The 20635-nt window shown below is 43.7% G+C and overlaps 1 protein-coding gene and 1 non-coding gene across 3 annotated transcripts in view; both read right to left on the bottom strand.

The window, feature by feature from the left end:
• Nucleotides 1-20635, bottom strand: part of HAUS6 (HAUS augmin like complex subunit 6) — an 82937-nt gene that overhangs the window by 29502 nt on the left and 32800 nt on the right. For both annotated transcript variants that reach the window (XM_068234387.1, XM_068234388.1), the window contains exons 5-10: nucleotides 19212-19359; nucleotides 14777-14839; nucleotides 11694-11742; nucleotides 8295-8468; nucleotides 6791-6984; nucleotides 3070-3199 (exon numbers count right to left, since the gene is read on the bottom strand). In XM_068234387.1, coding sequence (XP_068090488.1) covers nucleotides 3070-3199; nucleotides 6791-6984; nucleotides 8295-8468; nucleotides 11694-11742; nucleotides 14777-14839; nucleotides 19212-19359 — 758 coding nt within the window. The remainder of the gene's footprint in view (nucleotides 1-3069; nucleotides 3200-6790; nucleotides 6985-8294; nucleotides 8469-11693; nucleotides 11743-14776; nucleotides 14840-19211; nucleotides 19360-20635) is intronic.
• LOC137532861 (small Cajal body-specific RNA 8) lies at nucleotides 3274-3403 on the bottom strand. The gene has a single exon (XR_011024041.1). It is a non-coding gene; the product is annotated as a small Cajal body-specific RNA 8 (non-coding RNA).

A 20635-nucleotide genomic window follows, 5' to 3' on the forward strand; every position in this document is an offset into this window, starting at 1 on the left:
GGGGGGGGGGGGGCTTGGGGGTTGGGAGGAGAAGGAGACACACTAGCGGGAATGATAGTGCTCAAGTAAATCGCGGGTGTAAATCACTTCATCCAAGCTGTCTGACATTAGGACAGGAAGTCAGTGTTGCAAACCCAACCAGGTAAAATAAAATAATTGTGAATTGCAAATTATGATATAATCCACACATTATGCATTCAACACACAAGGCTGAACTCACCCTTACGCCTGGAACCCACTGCAAATCGTGCAGTGCTATCGCTAGCGTTTTTAATTAGCGTTTAAACAATTTCATGAGCGTTTTCCAGCAATTTTTACCAGATATTGCGATTTTAATTCTGATTGGTTGTTTCAAATTATTATTATTATATTTTTTTACAGTTAGCAGTAATTTCAAATCACACGCAAATCGCTATGTGTAGCGATTCATTAGCTATTTGCCAGTGCTTTTATACTTTATAGTAAAGCACAAACGCTGCCAAATGCTGCATGTCCTGCAATTGCGATTTTGCTAATTGCAATTGCTACTGTGGAAGTGGTTACATTTACTTACATTGGCAGAGCATTTAGGGAAATCGCTAGCGATTTAAAGTGCTCCCTAAACGCTCAAAAAAAGCACTATTGGAAAGACTTCCTCACAGGCAGGGGCCTTCTCTCCTGGGCAGATATTAAAGACACGCACAATCCTCCCCCGCAGGAACACTTCAAATTTCTACAAATAAACACTGCATCACTACCCTCATACAAGGCCGAGAATTTCCACTATTACCCACCTTCTTCGAGAACATAAGCCTTGGAAATCCGTCTGGCCCCGGCTCAATCTTCACAATTTATTCTAGACTCTCTCGCTTTGAGTCCGCCAGACTACACCCTTATATTTTAGGTTGGGAAAAAGAATTGGGTCAACACAGAGGCCTAGTGCACACCAAAAACCGCTAGCAGATCCGCAAAATGCTAGCAGATTTTGAAACGCTTTTTCTTATTTTTCTGCAGCGTTTCAGCTAGCGTTTTGTGTAGCGGTTTGGTGCAGTAGATTTCATGTATTGTTACAGTAAAGCTGTTACTGAACAGCTACTGTAACAAAAACGCCTAGCAAACCGCTCTGAAGTGCCGTTTTTCAGAGCGGTTTGCGGTTTTCCTATACTTAACATTGAGGCAGAAGCGCATCCGCAATCCAAAATCTGCAGCAGCCCGGGGAGTATGAATTTCTGCAAAACGCCTCCCGCTCTGGTGTGCACCAGCCCATTGAAATACATTACCCTAGCGGATCCGCACCCGCAAGCAGATCGCAAACCGCAGCGGAAACGCTCCGGTGTGCACTAGGCCAAAGACCGTGAAGATTGGTCTGACTGCTGGTCACGTATTGCTAGCTGCTCCACTAATGTTTTTGCCATAGAGTCAGCCTATAAAGTACTGACGAGGGTGGTATTTAGTCCCTTCTAGGCTACATAAGCTATCCTCAGCTCTCGACTCTAAGGCCCCATTCACACTTGCGGTTCGAGTCCGCAAGTGTCCGGGGGGTCGCAAAGAGACCGTACGGGTCTCTGCGGTGGCCACAAGTTGCGCCGGATGCATGTATCAGTTCCGGCTACAATAAAGTAGCCGGAACTAGATACATTGCAGTTCCGGAAAGGCACTGCAGGCATGGGGGATACCGGCGTGTAGTCCGGGCCCCCCAAGTGGCATAGGACCGGTGCTGGAAGTATCCGGTCCTATTGCCAGTGTGATGAGAAACATCCGTTCTCATTGCACAGCATGGCCGCATGCGAAGGGTCAGGATCCGGCCCGGGTCCGCAGTTTGCACCGGGACGGACTGAAAAATAGCGCATGTTGGAACAAAAAGCCGGGACCGTCCCGGAGCTGCGTTCCCGGAGCTGATCCGGACGGCGCACGAGTGTGAATGGATACATTGATTAACAATGTATCCATTCACCATCCGCTGTGTACGGAGCGTTCCGGGTCCGGGGAAGCCGGACCTGGAACGCTAATGTGAACCGGGCCTAAATGTTTCAGAGGATGCGGAAGGGAGGGTACAATGTATCACATTTGGTGGCAATGTCCACGACTTACCCGCTTTTGGAGTAGGATTTTCTGACTTATGCAGTCCCTTTTCCATATCACTATACGGAAAGACCGTGGATAGCTCTCTTTCATGGCAAGATCACTGGCCTTACAACAAACCAAAACAGACTTGCATCTTTCCTTTCCTATCTGCTAAAATGACAATAGCAAAGAACTGGAAGAAAACGCCCTCCAATTTCTCAGAGGTCAAAGCACGCATGTCAGAATTTATGGTTAATGAAACACTAACAAGTGTTCTGCGTAACACGCATAATAAATTCCTTCGTATCTGGCAACCCTGGATTGACCTCAAACACCCAGGCATAGACTCCACCTTACTCACAACATATTGAGCTCTTTTGGGCCTCCTCGGACTCGATATCTCACCTCCTCTTCTCTTTCTTCTTCCTTTTTTTCCCCTTTCTATTTTCTCTCTCCATCTATCTACTCGTCGTTTCCTCCACTTCCCTTTGGTCAAGGGGTGGGGGACACAGAGAGAGAGGGGGCAGCATAGCCCCGCTTTCTCTCTTACTTAGCACTGTCCGTGAAAACCGGTCCCCAACACTGGTCGTTGTGGGACTTACAAAGACTAGGTTTAATGTTCTGTGTTTTTGTTTGAAGTTTAAGTTGTACTTATATAAGGTTCAGGTTTGGTCCTTGCAGTACATGAAGCCACTGGAACTACCCTTGAGGGAGACATCCACTTTGCCGTACCATGCATGTACAACTGTCTGATTTGTTCTACTGTTGTATTAATATAAAATCAATAAAAATATTGAAACAAAAAAAAAGCACTATTGGGTTCCAGCCCATATGCTTATAACCTTTTTACCTTTCCCCCTAAACATACAATAACTACCTACCTATCACCCTGCAACCAAGTCCTGCTGGTCTTGGTGCTGCATATTTGGGAACTCTCCAGAATGCAGTAGAACTGCAGTCACTTCCTTAAAAAAAAAAAAAAAAAAAAAAAAAAAAAATATTACAATTGCTATAAAATGTACTTACTGGATTCAAACCTTTGAAAAGGCTGAAAGGAGATTTCCCCAGAATCCTGTTCCATTTCTTCTCCCAATCCTTCTCTTTTTTTGCAATTGACTTATTAACAGAAACAAGATCTTCTCTTTTTATTTTATGCCTGAAACAGTCAAAACCAGAGGGCCATGAGCCTAAAAAAAGTTTATCTGACCATTATATCCATCTTGAAATAACGTTTGTCTGCTCCGTATCTGTCCGTGGCAATTTCTCTCATTTTGCCCCGGTCATCAGAAAGCATTGATATTTTAGGGAGGTTTTGTGACAAATAGAGCAGATTTTCCTCCATCTGTATATCAATCTCCCAGCGTTATTGTACACAATTTCAAGTAGTCACATAACACCGAGAAAATCACAAATAATAAAAAAAAACAAAAAACAACCATTCAAAGCTAAGGCTACATTAAATGCAGATTTATGCAGCAGCAACATAACTGGTGCCTTTCCTAAACAGCTGTTACATACATTATCAATTGAGGTTGACAATTATGTCACACCAGAAACAACGTGAAGCTCAACAGATTTGCATTTGCACAGATCTGTGTACCTGAGAAATGCAGTGTTTCCCCGAAAATAAGACCCTGTCCTATTAATTTTTCCTTCAAAGATGTGCTAAGGCACATTTTCACGGGAGGTCTTATTTTGTAGGGGTAGCCAGATTCCCTTGTATATAACCACACCCCCGTATGTAACAGTGTATATAGCCATACTCCCCTTATATATAGCCCCCTGTATATAGAGCCAGATATCTCCCCCCCTCTGCTCCCGGGGCCCCTCCTTAAAGTGGACCCAAACTAAACATTTTTTTAATTAAAATTTTTTAGTTCCACTCCTTCAAACCTATGATCATTTCACTGCATGCTTTTCACCCTTCTCTTTTCATAGCTAGGATTATACTGGGGGCAGCCATTAGCAATTCCTCCATTGCCAGACACCATCTACTCCACCAGTTTGCCGGAAAAATTCTGGCAATTTGAAAAGAAGGAGGGGTTCCTCCAATAAATGTACAATATTTTATATTTGTCATCATGCAGCTGAAAAAAGGCTGCTATTTATTATTATAATTTAGAAAATAGATTTTATTTCTGAAATCTTGTATTTTTAATTTGGGTCCACTTTAAGAAGTCCGGATCCCCCTGCTGCTTATGCTCTGCATAATTCACACCGCAGATCAAGGGAGCTAATGTAGTCCAGTAAGCACCGCCGTATACAAGTGATCTCTGTTTACTTCCTGTATGGGGTGGCGCCGTTACTGAAATACATTACCGTAGCTGCCTTTACCGCTAAACTGCGGTGTGAATTATGCAAGGTCATAAGCAGCGGGGGGATCCGGACGACTTAAGGAGGGAGCGGAGGAGGTAAAAAGGGGTGGGCGGTGGGAAGCGAGCAGGTCCCCAGCGCCGGCTGTGTCCTCGCCGTTCCCAATGCCCCTAGGGCTTATTTTAGGATGGGGGGTTATATTTTGAGCATACTCAAAATATATGCTAGGGCTTATTTATTTTCGGGGGAGGTCTTAAAGTGGACCCAAATTAAAAATACAATATTTCAGAAATAACATCTATTTTCTAAATTATAATAATAAATAGCAGCCTTTTTTCAGCTGCATGATGACAAATATAAAATATTTTACATGTATTGGAGGAACCCCTCCCTTCCTTTCAAATTGCCGGGACAAAATCCGGCAAACTGATGGAGTAGGTGGTGTCCGGCAATGGAGGAATTGCTAATGGCTGTCCCCAGTATAAAAGGTGCATACACACATCAGACTATAGTCTTTGGAAAATGAAAGATCACAGACCAATCTTACCACCCTTCATGTAGTATGAGAGCCATACCTTCAGTCTATTCTATGGAGCTGAACTCCCCATCAGAAAAAAATCTTTGCAAGATGCTGCACACACTCAAAAGATCTGTAGCTGCAAAAGATCTGTTCCTGCCAAAAATCCATTCCTGCAAAATGCAATGATAGTCTATGGGATCTGCAGTTCCTCATACACACATGATTTAACTGACATTCATCTGCAGATCAGATCCACCAGGATGGATTTTCAGATCTGCGGATGATTGCTTGATCTGCAGATGAATGTCAGTTAAATCAGGTGTGTATGATGATCTGCAGATCCCATAGACTATCATTGCATTTTGCAGGAATGGATTTTTGGCAGGAACAGATCTTTTGCAGATACTGATCTTTTGTGTCTGCACAGCATCTGTGTGTGCAGCATCTTGCAAAGATTTTTTTCTGATGTGGAGTTCAGTTCCATAGAAAAGACTGTGTAGAGTATGGCTCTCATACTACATGAAGGGTGGTAAGATTGGTCTGTGATCTTTCATTTTCCAAAGACTATAGTCTGATGTGTGTATGCACCTTGACCCTAGTAATGAAAAGAGAAAGGTGAAAAGCATGCACTGAAACGCTCATATGCTTGAAGGAGTGTTTATCTTTGTATGTGTCAGAGTGGTGCAACTAAATATTTTTAATTAAAAAAAAAAAATGTTTGGTTTGGGTCCGCTTTAAAGCGGAACTGAAGATATTAAATAAAAAAACTGTTTCACTTACCTGGGGCTTCTGCAAGCCGCCAGCAGCTGTCCTGTCCGGCACCGGTCCTCAATGATCCTCCGCTCTCCCACCGCCAGTTACTTTCGGTTTCACCGACAGGCCACTGCGCGCTTCTGGCCATGCATATCCTTTGCGTTCCAGTCCGCAACAACACTATTGCAGGCGGAAAAAGGATACGCTTGGCAGGGCTGTGCAGGTGGCCCCTTGACTTGCAAGTCGAGAAACAAAACTAGCTGGAGGCGGGGAAGGAAGAATTGTGGAGGACCGGCACGGGACAGGACGGCTGCTTGGGGCTGGTAGAAGCCCTGGGTAAGTGAAAATGCTTGTTTTAATATTATGTATAGTTCCGCTTTAAATTCAGGGGAAACATGGTAGAACTAAGAAAAATATTTAACAAAAGACAACAACCTATGGACTAGGTAGTCCCACCTTAGCGGTATGGACGAGCTCAGCTCGTCCATCACCGCCGGTGGCTGCCGCTCAGGCCCTGCTGGGCCGATTTGCTCGCTGTAAAAAGCAGCACACGCAGCCGGCACTTTGCCAGCCGCGTGTGCTGCCTGATCGCCGCCGCAGCGCGGCGATCCGCCGCGTGCAGCGGCGAAAGAGGGTCCCCCCAGCCGCCCGAGCCCTGCGCAGCCGGAACAAACAGTTCCGGCCAGCGCTGAGGGCTGGATCGGAGGCGGCTGACGTCAGGACGTCGGCTGACGTCCATGACGTCACTCCGCTCGTCGCCATGGCGACGAGCAAAACGAAACAAGGAAGGCCGCTCATTGCGGCCTTCCTTGTTACTGCGGATCGCCGGAGGCGATCAGAAATATGGGTTAGGAGCGCCCTCTAGTGGGCTTTCATGCAGCCAACTTTCAGTTGGCTGCATGAAATCGTTTTTTTTTTTATTAAAAAAAAAACCTCCGGCAGCTGCCCTGGCGATCTTAATAGAACGCCAGGGTGGTTAAACATAAGGGCATATTTCTGTTTTGTTCAAAATGAAAGATATCTTCCTTTTTTGGAGTGTGGACTGGGTAATAGTGATGTAATGTCCCCACCCCCAGACAGAAACATGAAACGACAGAAAAGTTACTATCTTTAATATATAATGAACTCTGCATCTTTTCTTTAACATTTAATTTCTCTCACCTTGTATGTTTCAGTCTTGAAAGCACTTCTGTTTCAAACTTGACTTTTGCTGCAAGATACTGAAGGTCAACCTGAAGCTCTTGGCCACCACTGCAACAGAGTTCTGATTTGATGACTTTCAAAGCTTCATTTAGCAATTGGATTATGGTAATAAGGTTTACTTTTCCTGCTTCATACACATTTTCCATTTGTAACTGTAACATGAAACAAATTCACTCACTTGGTGTCATCATTAGCCATATTCAATGGTAAAGGCATACAGTCATCAATGGGTCAAAATACATAAGTATTTGCACAAAGGTACAATTAGAAACTAATTTCAAACTGATGGCAAGTGTCCTTGTGTGCTAGTCCTAATAATGCAGTGCACAAAACTGCAGTTTAAAATAAAAATGGAACATTTTATTAGTTCTATCTAGTTAAAATGAACCTGTGATTTAGCTTTAGCTCAAGCCCGTTCTATTTATAGTAGAGTGGTCCTGGAAATACACCAGTTTTGATATTTTAATCCGTAAATAAAGCAAAAACCCATTTTTTGTGTGGAACCTGGTATCATGCATTTGAACTGCCATGTGACATGAGGATAAAGTGCCAAAGGTGTATTAGAGCCAAGAATGGGCCTCCATACGTGGTTCCGATACACTTTTGACACTTTATTTGGCCTGAGGAAGTGGACGCAGAACCACAAAACACGTTGTTTGGGTTTATTACAATTCATATTAATGAATTTATATAAAAAAATGCATTTTATATTTACTTTTCGTTGACTTAAGCCACCTCTATTTTTAGTTTTTAAAAAGTTTTATCTTCCTTTGGGCACCTCTTAACCCCTTTTTATGGCCGTTTAGAAGCAGATTTTACATCACAGTGTACCTTAGAGCCCTTAAGGTGCGTACACACATGCGACTATAGTCGTTTGTAACGATCGTTCCCTGATCTCTACCAACGACGATCGTTACAAAAAACGAACCACCGACTATTAAGGCAAACGACAAACGAGCCAAATCGCTACAAAAGAAAGTTCTGTCTCGGCGGATTTTAACCAACGACAAACGTTTGCAAAAGTAGTACATCGTTGGAAACGGTCGTTCGTACTAGGCTTGACATGCGCATTTCACTATTTCTCCCTGAAACTTCTCATTTTTATGCGCAGGCGCAATAGTTGCTTTACGTGATGTAACGTTCGTTTTAACGATCAGATCGTTACACACCTTTTAAAACTAACTTTACTTAGGTCGTTCTTTCATCAATTAAAAGTTCGTTCGTCGTTCTCAACGAACGATCATTGTCGCATGTGTGTACGTAGCATTAGAGTATGAAGACATGAGACTCCAGGAATCACAAGACGTACACTGTGGAAGATTTCACTTATTAGCAATGTGCACTTAATATTAACACAGACCTTATTTAAGATAATACACATTTTCTGCTCTTGTGGGCCGGGTAAAATGACAAGGTGCCCGGGAGCCTTGAGTGTGACACCTGTGCTATAGATGATTCTCACCCTGTGCATTTCACTTTCAATTCTGGTCACCAGTGCATTAGGAATGGTCAGGGAAATATCAGACCCATCTAAGCAGTACTGATCAACATCTCCACCGACAACTGAGTCCACAACTTCCACCTCTTGCTCCACAGCCTTCAACTTGTGCATAAGGTCTTCCCACAATCGCCGGACCTTGAATGAAAAACAATGCTAAATTGTTAATATTAAAACACTGGAAACATCAGTCCCCTCCTTCAGTCCAGGAATGGATTGAAGAAGTTAACTTGATTCAAAAGATGGAGGACCTGACACTTTGCATATATAAACAGACAGGAGGAATTTGAGGAGGCTTGGTCCAAATGGATAAGCTTAAAAAAAATACTGATTTCATATAGCTCAGCAAAGGAAACTAAGCTGTCTCCCTCCCCCTCCCTTCTCTCTACCTGATATTTTTCAAACCTGGCCCCGCTGGTGTCAGGTGTTTACTCCCAATGACCCCAGTCCCCAGTAGTGCTCCACCACACTTGATCTCTTCCTCTCATGTTCTCTCTTTCTGCTGATCATATCTTCTTAGCCTCCCTGGCGGTAACACCAAGCTATAAGCTTGGGCTAGCCGCCGGGAGCTCAATGCAGAGCAATAGAGCGCATCAGGCAGTTTTACTCACATCTTGGGGGATCCAGACGCAGGCAGCCATTCTACTTCCTCTCCACTGAATAACTCTGGTGTGATCGCCGTCCGGAATCTCACTACAGAGTTACAGTGTCAACTGGAGGAAAATTGCAGCACTGGAGCAGAGGGGAGGCGAGTGAGAGCAGGAGCTGCTGCAATCATTCTGGTGGCATGATTTTTTTCCTGGTTTTAGGGTCTGAAACATTCAAAGACTGCCAGGGAGGTCAACTTAATCTAAACATCTATAAAAGGTACACAGGCAACTACTATTCATACTGTGCAGGGCTGTGGAGTCAGAGCAAGTTTGGGTACATGGAGTTGGAGAAAAAATCCACGGACTCCTAATGAATTTAAACTGTAATTAAAATAGAAAATATCATAAAATGTTCTATTTCTCATATAATAGTCATAAATAATTTATATATGCAGTAATAGCTGTGCTTAGTCCACAAAATGAAATAAACCAATCTGTATATATGATGTGTACACAGGAATCTTTTATATAAACTAAATAACATCTATGCTGTAAGAATAAAGTTGGATGTGTAGCTGTGTCACTAATAGATGGTCAATGAGATGCTAATAATTCTGCGTTGATGCTGGTTTATGCAATCCCTTGCTCATGAAACTTGATATGTTCAAACTTGGTTTGGTGACTACGAATGAAAGGGTACCTGAGACGGATGAAAAGTTTTATACATACCTGGGGCTCCCTCCAGCCCCCTTCAGGCTAATCAGTCCCTCGCTGTCCTTCTCAGCCACCTGGATCTTCCGCTATGGTAATTCTGCCAGTCAGCACAGTCCGGCTGCATGCCGCTCCCACAGCCAGGAACGTTCTGAACCTGTGCAACAGTGCAGCGCAGGTGTAGTACGCTCCCAGTGGCGGAGTGTGTGCATGCGCACTACGCCAGACTGGCTCAAGTACCAGGACCCATAGCAGAAGATCCAGGTGGCGGAGGAGGACAACGAGGGACTGATTAGCCTGAAGGGGGCTGGAGGAAGCCCCAGGTATGTATAAAACTTTAATTTCATCTGTCTCAGGTTTACTTTGTTACACAGTAGTACTATACTCTACATATGCACTCTCCACAGAGTTGCAGGGAATCCACTGAGAATGTTGTGCACATTGAACACAGAGGTGTTGTCCATCACCCATAAACCTGGTTCAGATTGTGCATGAAAAATGGGTAATAGAGGAAGAATCCCCTCATTCCCCTGCAGAGTACCTGCACATCACTTACATGTACCCACATTGCCTAGGGCCTGATAGATGTTCTTTGTTCCTGTCTGTACCTTCTACAAGTACTCTTACCAAGGACTAGTTTTAGTCTATGACTAAAAGTATTAAAGGCAGAAGATCAGCCAAATAGCCAGTTAACTGGCATTGTTTAAAAGGGAATAAATATGGCAGCCTCCATATTCCTCCAGTTGTCTTAAAATTTCGTAAGAGTTGGCAGTTAAGAGATGCATTTCATGTTACATACTTTCAATCAAGATTGTAATATGCAAATTAGAGGAGTCGGAGGAATCCGAAACTGAGGACTCAATGGATTTTTGTGCTGACTCCATAGCCCTGATACTATGTACAAGAGGATCCTCCGTACCATTAGTAATGGTACCAGATTACCTGGAGTAGAGCCAGCTGTATTCCCTAACCTAGGTTTACATCTCCAATCTATCCCTGCTGACTACAATCCACTCACTTGTATATGCCTTCTTAATCATCATGGGTGCCTGGGCTAGGCACACGGTGGGCTCCACTCCACACTGTACTGACCACCATATGCTTACTCTATATCTAGATTATATGCTTGTATAGATGCATGGTTCTATGCTATTTGTTATATAGACCTCTCTCTGTATACAATTCAAATTTTGGATGAATAGACTAGAAGAAGAAAAACAAAGAATGCTTACAGGGGGTGGGAGAAAAAAATACAAAAATCAGCATTACTGCTAATGAACAAATCAAACAGCAGGCCGAGTGTTCTGTTCCAGATTGTACACCATTGTTGATCTATAAGCATATATTTTCAAAGCAAATATGAACAACTCACTTGAACCAACTGAATATACCGTATTTATTGGAGCATAAGGCCCACCTAATTTCAGAGGATGAAAACCAGTGAGGATAATTAAAAAAATAAATTAAAAAAAATGTATACTAAACCTGGGGCGTCCATGGTGTCTTGTGGAGCTTCTCCCCCTAAGCTTACCATATCTAAGCTACACTGCAGCTACACTAACCTCTGCTGCCCACATATAGTGAAAAAGGAGAAGAAAAGATTAGCAAAACCTTCCAAGGGCTTCTTACTGCACACGGTTGCAGCTGCGTTTTTATAGAGGCAAAGCCGTTAAGACCGGTTTAGAGCCAGTGCACTGGATTCTATACACTGATGTCAGCTACTGCGGTTGGCTGCGGGGAGAGCAGGGATGAGAGCCGGTGGAGTTAAAGCTCTATCAGCCTCATCAGCGACCCATCTCATGCTGAACACAGGAAATAGGATGCAGGACTCTGAGCCCACAGCTGTGTAGATGAGGGCGCTCTGCATTTGAACTTGCTTGTGGAAGAACACCTGGTCACATATTTAAATGATAAAATGCACTCATTTAGCACCCGCCCCCTTTCCCTCTTTTGGGGAGGAAAGTGCATCTTATAGTCTGAAAAATACGGTACTCAATATAGCTAAACAAAAGACCATAGCAAAAAAAATAAATAAAAAAAATGCACATCTTGAGATGCTTACCTCATCTATTCCATTAACCTCTTTGTTAACAGTTATTTCATTCTGTGTTCTGAAATAAAAAATAAATGTACATTCTTAAGTGGAAAGAAAACCATAAGAAAAATAAATTATACTGAAACACTTCTAGGAAATACATTATAAATGATCACCTCTGAAATCTCTGCACCCCCTGATGCAAGGTAGAGATCTCTTTTAAAGTGTACCGAGGTGACATGATCAGATAAATATGTTTAAAGCGATACTGTAGGGGGGTCGGGGGAAAATGAGTTGAACTTACCCGGGGCTTCTAATGGTCCCCCGCAGACATCCTGTGTTGGCGCAGCCACTCACCGATGCTCCGGCCCCGCCTCCAGTTCACTTCTGGAATTTCTGACTTTAAAGTCAGAAAACCACTGTGCCTGCACGCCCGTGTCCTTGCGCCCGCTGATGTCACCAGGAGTGTACTGCACAGACCATACTGTGCCTGCGCTGTGCGCTCTTGACATCAGCGGGATCAAGGACACGGCAATGCAGGCGCAGTGGTTTTCAGACTTTAAAGTCTGAAATTCCAGAAGTGAACCGGAGGCGGGGCCGGAGCATCGGTGAGTGGCTGCGCCAACACAGGATGTCTGCGGGGGACCGTTAGAAGCCCCGGGTAAGTTCAACTCATTTTCCCCTTACCCCCCTACAGTATCCCTTTAAAGAGAACCCGAGGCGGAATTGAAAGCTTAATGTGACTCTCTCCCCTCCCCCCCCCCCCCCCCCCGAAAATTGCCAGACTAATGACAATCTGCTTGTCACTAGCCTGATGTTTACCTTGCAGTCAGTCAATTTTTCCAGCATCGCCTCCCCCATAGTGTAGCTCTCCCCGCCGCTCTCCGCCTCACTAGCTTCTTCCAAGCAGAAGCTAAGCCGCGACCCAGGAGTAAGTTTTAAGTTCAACTAGTGTGCCATCAGCTTATGAAGGACAACAGCCTTAAAGACAATCTGTATTGTTAAAATCGCACAAAAGTAAACATACCAGTGCATTAGGGGACATCTATTACCCTCTGACACAATTTCGCCACTCCCCGCCACATTAAAAGTAGTCAAAAACAGTTTTTAAAAGTTTGTTTGTAAACAAACAAAATGGCCACCAAAACAGGAAGTAGGTTGATGTACAGTATGTCCACACATAGAAAATACATCCATACACAAGCAGGCTGTATACAGCCTTCCTTTTGAATCTCAAGAGATCATTTGTGTGTTTACCTTCTGTCCCCCTGCAGCTCTCATCCACTGAATACTAGTGACAGGCTGATTGTTTCTTTCTGCAGACAGCTCTGCCCTGTCTGTAATTCCTCAGTATGTGTCAATCAGCTCCTTCCTAACAGAGGAGGACTTTTATCCAGCTCTCTTCTCTCACTAATAAAAGAGCAGAGACGCTGCTGGCTTATGTAAATAACACACACTGGAGTGTGCATAGAGGGGCCTGGAGGCGGGAGTGCATAACAGATCAGCACGGAAGAGTTGGCAGCCTTCCAGACACGGTGACAAGTCCGACAGGGGAAAGATACATTGATTTATTACAGAGACAGTGATAGTAGAAAGTGCTGCAGTAAGCCAGAGCACATTAGAATAGGTTTAGGAACTTGTAGGATGGTAGAAAAAAGGATGACATTTTTGTTACAGAGTCTCTTTAAGGATAAAATCTGTCTTGTATTGTAGTAATATCAAGTTTTGAGCTAAATTTTGTCCATGGAATTAAAAAGGAACCCATGGTGAGAGACCAATGGAGGCTGCAATATTTTAAACAATACCAGTTGCTTGGCAGTCCTGTTGATCTTTCTGGTCAGTAGTGTCTGAATCAGACACATGAAACAAGGATGCAGCTAATCCTGCCAAACATCTGATCTGAATCCTTTTTTAGGGTGTATGGCTAAAAAGTATGAGAGGCAGTAGATCAGCAGGAAAACCCGGCAACATGCTTTGTTTAAAAAGGAAAGCCTCCATATTCTTCTCACCTTGGTTTCCCTTTAACCCAATCACCCCAAACATTCTCAAACCTATTCATAAGGAATATTATAATTAACGTTTATCCAATCATCCTTATGACAATGCATTTCCTTGCACAGTATATTAACCACTTCGCATCCAGACCTTGTTTCCCACTTATGGACCAGAGCAGTTTTGACATTTTAGCTATGTCCTTATTTAATCAGAAATAACTTTATCCATACTTGTGACACAGAAATGAAATATATAGGTTTTTGTTCAAGACAAACTAGGCTTTCATTGTATTCCATTTTTTCCCCCAAACAATTTTGTTTTCCATTATTTTTAATGGAAAAACAAGGGAAAAAAAATAGAAAAATCATCATTTCTCAGTTTTACCAATTCCAGTTTAAAAATAAAAAGTGCTACTGTAGATAAATTTTGTTTAGCTATTCTTACCGCTTATCACAAAACTTAGATTATGTTCCTGTCACAATTTATGGTGAAGATATTCGATTCTGAAATAATGCTACAGAGTGTATTTTTCACTATGAACTGAGAAAATAAGGTATTGTTAATGGTAAAAATCAATCTTATTAGCTCAGGAAACATATTCCTGTTCACCAATTAGTGCTGCATCAGATAGTGGCAGAAATGTGCACTGGAGCAAGCCCAATCCTGCACAGCACTGCTTTTGCTACAAGACGTATATCTACTGACATGTGGCTTAGATGAAGTCACAGAGGACGTTGATATACTGCAGTGGTGGATAAAGTGATTAATAACCGTACCAGAGTTTTCCAGTGAGCATTTATAGGCTAATTTTCAATCATACCCATTTTGCACTCACATGACCTAATGCCATTCGCTACTCCAGTGCAGATTTTTATTTTATTTATTTTTTTAAATAGGGAGGATGGTAAGGCTGTATATTTTATTTAGCAACCAGTGTATAAAGCTTTGCCCCAGGTAAATTCTTACAGCGTAATTAACATTCTGAGATAACACACAATAAGGGCTATAAACCTAAAAGACAATTTGAGAAATGAATTCCAGTTTTGTTGGATCCCTTATGCAATATCAACTCCTAGGCCGCAAACTCTAAAAGAAAAATTAAAATGAAAACATACCTGAATTGGTTCTGCAACACTGAACATTCAGAGCGCAAATCCCTTATTTGTTTGGCAAGAGACCTTGTTCACACACACAAAGAAAAAATAAAACAAAAAAAAAGAAACGAAATGTAAGACACTAATAATCACATTTCCATTAAAACTGTATACCTAATTATTAGACTCAGGGGTCAGTCTGAAAGAAGTATTGGGGAAGGGGGAGCATTAACACTGCATTTTATGCATTCATGCACAATTCTGTATTAGCAATTTTTGTATTCTTTTCTGTATAAATATGCATGTTTTTGCGATTTTTATGTGCGTTAGCATGCAAAATTTCACACTGCGTTTTTCTGTTAATACCAATGAAGTTATTTACAAGAAAATCCATCTAATTACCGTATTTTTCGGAAGACGCACTTTTTCTCCCCCAAAAATAGGAAGAAAAAGTGCCTGCGTCTTATATTCCAAAGGCAGGGAATCCCGGACTCAGAACCGCCCGCCGATGCGAACCGCCCATCCTCCGGCTTGTCGGGGACTCCCTGCCTTGTCCCCCTGTGTGGTCTGCCGGGTCCCAGCTCCCCCGGTAATAATAACTGCAGAGCAACTCCCCTTCCTATGGATTCCAGCGCTGTGTGGTCTGCTGTGTGGTCCTCTGCCTCCAGCATGTCAGCTACACCTGTAAATGAAAAGTTAGCGGCAGAGAAGCTCACCTACTCAGCGGCGACAATCTGCAGACATCTCGGTAGCGGGCGGCTTTCCCTAGTGACGGCTCCTGCTAATGACTCATCGAGTCATGGGGAATGAGTCATTGAATCATTAACAGGAGCCGTCACTAGGAGGAGCCATGCAGCTTCCTCTAGTGATGGCTCCTGTTAATGGCTCATTGAGTCATGGGAAAAAACTCATTGAATCAATAACAGGAGCCTGTTAAAGATTCAATGAGTCATTAGCAGGAGCAGTCACTAGGGGAAGCCGCCCTTGACCGAGATGTCTGCAGATCGCCGCCGCTGAGTAGGTGAGCTTCTCTGCCGCTAACTTTTCATTTACAGGTGTAGCTGACATGCTGGAGGCGGAGGACCACACAGCAGACCACAGCAATGGAATCCATAGGAAGGTGAGTTGCTCTGCCGTCATTGTTGCCAAGGGAGAGCGTCGACATGGGGGAGGGGGAGACAGAGGACAGGATGGGGACTGGGGTGGAGGATGGGGGGCACACACATGGACATGCACAGGAGGGGGCACACACACAGGAGTACAGGAGGGGACACAGGGACTGGAGGACCACACGGGGAGGGGGGGGGGTGAAGGGGACACAAAAACACAAGGGGGGCAGGAGTGGACACAAGGGGCCAGGAGTGGACACAAGGGGCCTGGAGGACCACACAGGGGGAATGGAGGAGACACACAGGACATGAGGGGACACATGAAGCAGGAGGACCACACAAGGTGGCAGGAAGGGATGACACAAACAGGGGGACAGAAAGGGACACATAGTGGACACAAGAGGACAATGGGGAGACCATGTACTGTACAATACGCTCCACGTTTAGTATATACTGTATACATTTTTTTCACAAGATTTTTGTCCTCTAAACCTAGGTGTGTCATATATTCCAGAGCATCTTATATTCCGAAAAATACGGTACCTCCGAAATCACATGTGAATTTTCATTCAAAACAAACATTATGCACATTTTCTGCACTTTCAGTGACTTGCAATAAAGCATGAATGACACAAAAAAGCGGACCTGCCCTCCAAACTTTAAAATAGGAAATACAATACAATGCCATTGAGATCCATTACATATCTAGCAAATAAGTTTTTTGCAACATGAACATTACACAATTTTTAAGTTGTATGACCCCTGCCTTTAAGTGTACCCAAGCCGAAGCTAGGGTACACAAAACTAGATACTTACCTAAAGAGAGGGAAGCCTCAGCATCCTGTTGCGGCTTCCCTCTCTATTCTGTTGTCTGTCGCTAAACGCGGACCCCCAGAAGATTTGCGACAATGCATTGACGCTAATCAGATCGGGGCCGCACCGCTCCTCTTCTGTGTACATGGCTGCGGGCTCCGTGCTACTGCACATGAGCAAGCAAGCGGGCAGGTTTGAGAGGCTACAGAGCGGGCATTAATGCGGAAGTGAAGCTGCGCAGCCACAATTCGGGGGGCCGCGCTCTGCTACGCTGGGCTGCAGACAAGAGAGGGAAGCATCAGTAGGATCCTGAAGCTTCCCTCTCTGCAAGGTAAGAGCTTGAACCATTTGAACCAGAGCTTCAGCTCAAGTTCACTTTAAGGACCAATCACTCTATGCATGCTGAGATGCATTTTAAAATGGCGCACAGATCCAATACGGTTTTAATAGGACCATTTATGTAGGTTTCGCTAATGACAATGCATTAACCAGGTGACTTTTTTTTACAATTAAGTGCTCTGCAGCTTGAATAGCAGGGCTGTGGAGTCGGTCCAAAAATCCACCGACTCCGACTCCTCAGTTTAGGATTCCACCGACTCCGACTCCACGACTCCGACTCCTCTAATTTGCATATTACAATTTTGTTGATTAAAAGTATGTAACATGAAATTCGTCTCTTAACTGCCAACGCTTAGGAATTTTACAAGACAACTGAAGTGAGAAGGATATGTAGACTACTATATTTATTCTCTTTAGACTAAAACTAGTCCTTGGTAGGAGTACTTGTAAAAGGTGCAAACCGGAACAAAGAACATCTATCAGACCCTAGGCAATGCAAGTGTGGGTACATGTAAGAGTGATGTGCAGGTACTCTGCAGGGGAATGAGGAGATTGTAAACAGACAACACCTCTGTGTTCAATGTGCACAGCATTTTCAGTGGATTCCCTGCAGCTCTGTGGGGAGTGCATATGTAGAGTATAGTACTACTGTGTAACAAAGTAAACCTGAGACAGATGAAATTCAAGTTTTATACATACCTTGGGCTTCCTCCAGCCGCCTTCAGGATAATCAGTCCCTCATTGTCCTCCACCACCTGGATCTTCTGCTATGAGTCCAGGTACTTGAGCCAGTCAGGCGTAGTGCGCATGCACACACTCCGCCGCCAGGAGCATACTACACCTGTGCAGCACTATTGCGCAGGTGCAGAATGTTCCTGGCTGTGGGAGCGGCATGCGGCCGGACAGCGCTGACTGGCTGAATTACCAGGACTCATAGCAGAAGATCCGGGTGGTGGAGGACAGCGAGGGACTGATTAGCCTGAAGGGGGCTGGAGGAAGCCCCAGGTATGTATAAAACTTTACTTTTCATCCGTCTCAGTTACCCTTTAATTTGTAGTCACCAAACCAAATTTTAATAACGTATCACATTATTTGATTTCATCAGCAAAGGGAGTGCATACATTTGCATAAATTATTTCCATCTCGTTGACCATCTCTATTAGTGACATGGCTACACATCAGGCTTTATACTTACAGCATAGATGTTATTTAGTATATATAAGAGATTCCTGTGTACACATCATATATACAGTCACAATCAGATATGTATATCTGACCTTAAAAATACGGGGACTGCTTTATTGAAGCAGCACAAGCAACTAATTTTGATTGGTTTATTTCATTTTTGTGGACTAAACACAGCTATTACTGTATATATACATTATTTTTAATGACTATTATCCGAGAAATAGAACATTTTATCATATTTTCTATTTTAATTACAGTTACAAATTCATTAGGAGTCGGAGTCAGTGCATTTTTTCCCGACTCCGACTCCAGGCACCCAAAATTGCCCGACTCCACGACTCCGACTCCACAGCCCTGTTGAATAGTGTGCTGCAGAGCCATACAACTTGGCACGCAAATGATTCTCCCCCCCCCCCCCCTTTTTCTGACCACCAACAGAACTTTCTGTTGGTGGGCTCTGATCGCTGCTGCAGGGTTTTGGGGTTTTTTTGTTTTATTAATTTTTTTTTTTTTAACATTTTTTTTTACTGATTACCCCTAATCCCTCCCTCCCCCCAATGGCCAATCAGAGTGATCCTCTCTCATAGGCATCCGCCTATGAGGGGAATCGTGAACGGAGCCTCTCCGAGGTACAGATGTCCCCAGTTCAGCGCTGCATTAGACTGTAGCGCTGTACAATGTAAATAGACGGCATCTAACAGTCTGCTAACGGCGATCGCCGCTGGTAGACAGACTGATGCCATATCGTTGTCTTATCTTTTGGGAGACACCTATGTCATTTCCCATCCAAAAAATTACTTGCTGGTTGAATAAAAGTAACCAAGTCAAAATTTGCCAGGGGTATGAATTATGGGCAGCACTGTATGTATAGCGAAGAGCCATTGCAGTGTCAGCCACAGTATCAAGCTTAATGCAGACAGGTGACACAAATTGTGCATTTGTATACAGTTTAAGCCTGTGTACAGCTACATTAAATCAAATTTCCATTAGTTGCAATTAAAACTTACTGTGCTTTTTTCTGGTACTCTCCGATAGCAAAGTTTTCCCTTTGCAATGTTTGCAGGTATCTGTGACGCGACACCTTATTTCTTGCCAAAGCTTTTTGTGGATCCTGAATTCTACACTGAAGGGAATCAGGAATATAAGCATTTGTTCCTGCAAAGAAACAACACTGTTGAGGTAATAGAATACTTTAAGTCCTGTTATACAGCATGGGAAAAAGGAAACATGCAAAACAACCCGTGTTACACAGTATAATTTCCTATTTTACCAGTTCCAAATAAAGAAGCTAACTTCCATTAGTCTTCTATGATAAAATACATTACAAGTGTGTAAGAGTGTGTGTGTGTGTGTGTGTGTGTGTGTGTGTGTGTGTGTGTGTGAGAGAGTGTGTGTGAGTGTGAGAGTGTGTGTGAGTGTGAGAGTGTGTGTGAGTGTGAGAGTGTGTGTGAGTGTGAGAGTGTGTGTGAGTGTGAGAGTGTGTGTGTGAGAGTGTGTGTGTGTGAGAGTGTGTGTGTGTGAGAGTGTGTGTGTGTGTGTGTGTGAGAGTGTGTGTGTGTGTGAGAGTGTGTGTGAGAGTGTGTGTGTGTGTTAGAGTGTGTGTGTGTGTTAGAGTGTGTGTGTGTGTTAGAGTGTGTGTGTGTGTTAGAGTGTGTGTGTGTGTGTTAGAGTGTGTGTGTGTGTGTTAGAGTGTGTGTGTGTGTTAGAGTGTGTGTGTGTGTTAGAGTGTGTGTGTGTGTGAGAGTGTGTGTGTGTGTGAGAGTGTGTGTGTGTGTGAGAGTGTGTGTGTGTGTGTTAGAGTGTGTGTGTGTGTGTTAGAGTGTGTGTGTGTGTTAGAGTGTGTGTGTGTGTGAGAGTGTGTGTGTGTGTGAGAGTGTGTGTGTGTGTGAGAGTGTGTGTGTGTGTGAGAGTGTGTGTGTGTGTTTGTGTGTGTGTGAGAGTGTGAGAGTGTGTGTGTGAGTGTGAGAGTGTGTGTGTGTGTGTGAGAGTGTGTGTGTGTGTGTGAGTGTGTGTGAGTGTGTGTGTGTGTGTGTGAGTGTGTGTGTGTGTGTGTGTGAGAGTGTGTGTGTGTGTGAGAGTGTGTGAGTGTGTGAGAGTGTGTGAGAGTGTGTGAGAGTGTGTGAGAGTGTGTGAGAGTGTGTGAGAGTGTGTGTGTGTGAGTGTGTGAGAGTGTGTGAGAGTGTGTGAGAGTGTGTGAGAGTGTGTGAGAGTGTGTGTGTGTGTGAGTGTGTGTGAGTGTGTGTGTGTGTGAGTGTGTGTGAGTGTGTGTGAGTGTGTGTGAGTGTGTGTGAGTGAGTGTGAGAGTGTGTGAGTGTGTGTGTGTGTGTGTGTGTGAGTGTGAGTGTGTGAGTGTGTGTGTGTGTGTGTGTGAGTGTGTGTGAGTGTGTGTGTGTGTGAGTGTGTGTGTGTGTGTGTGTGTGAGTGAGTGTGT

Source organism: Hyperolius riggenbachi, chromosome 1 (assembly GCF_040937935.1).
Source record: "Hyperolius riggenbachi isolate aHypRig1 chromosome 1, aHypRig1.pri, whole genome shotgun sequence".
Classification (NCBI taxonomy): Eukaryota; Metazoa; Chordata; class Amphibia; order Anura; family Hyperoliidae; genus Hyperolius; species Hyperolius riggenbachi.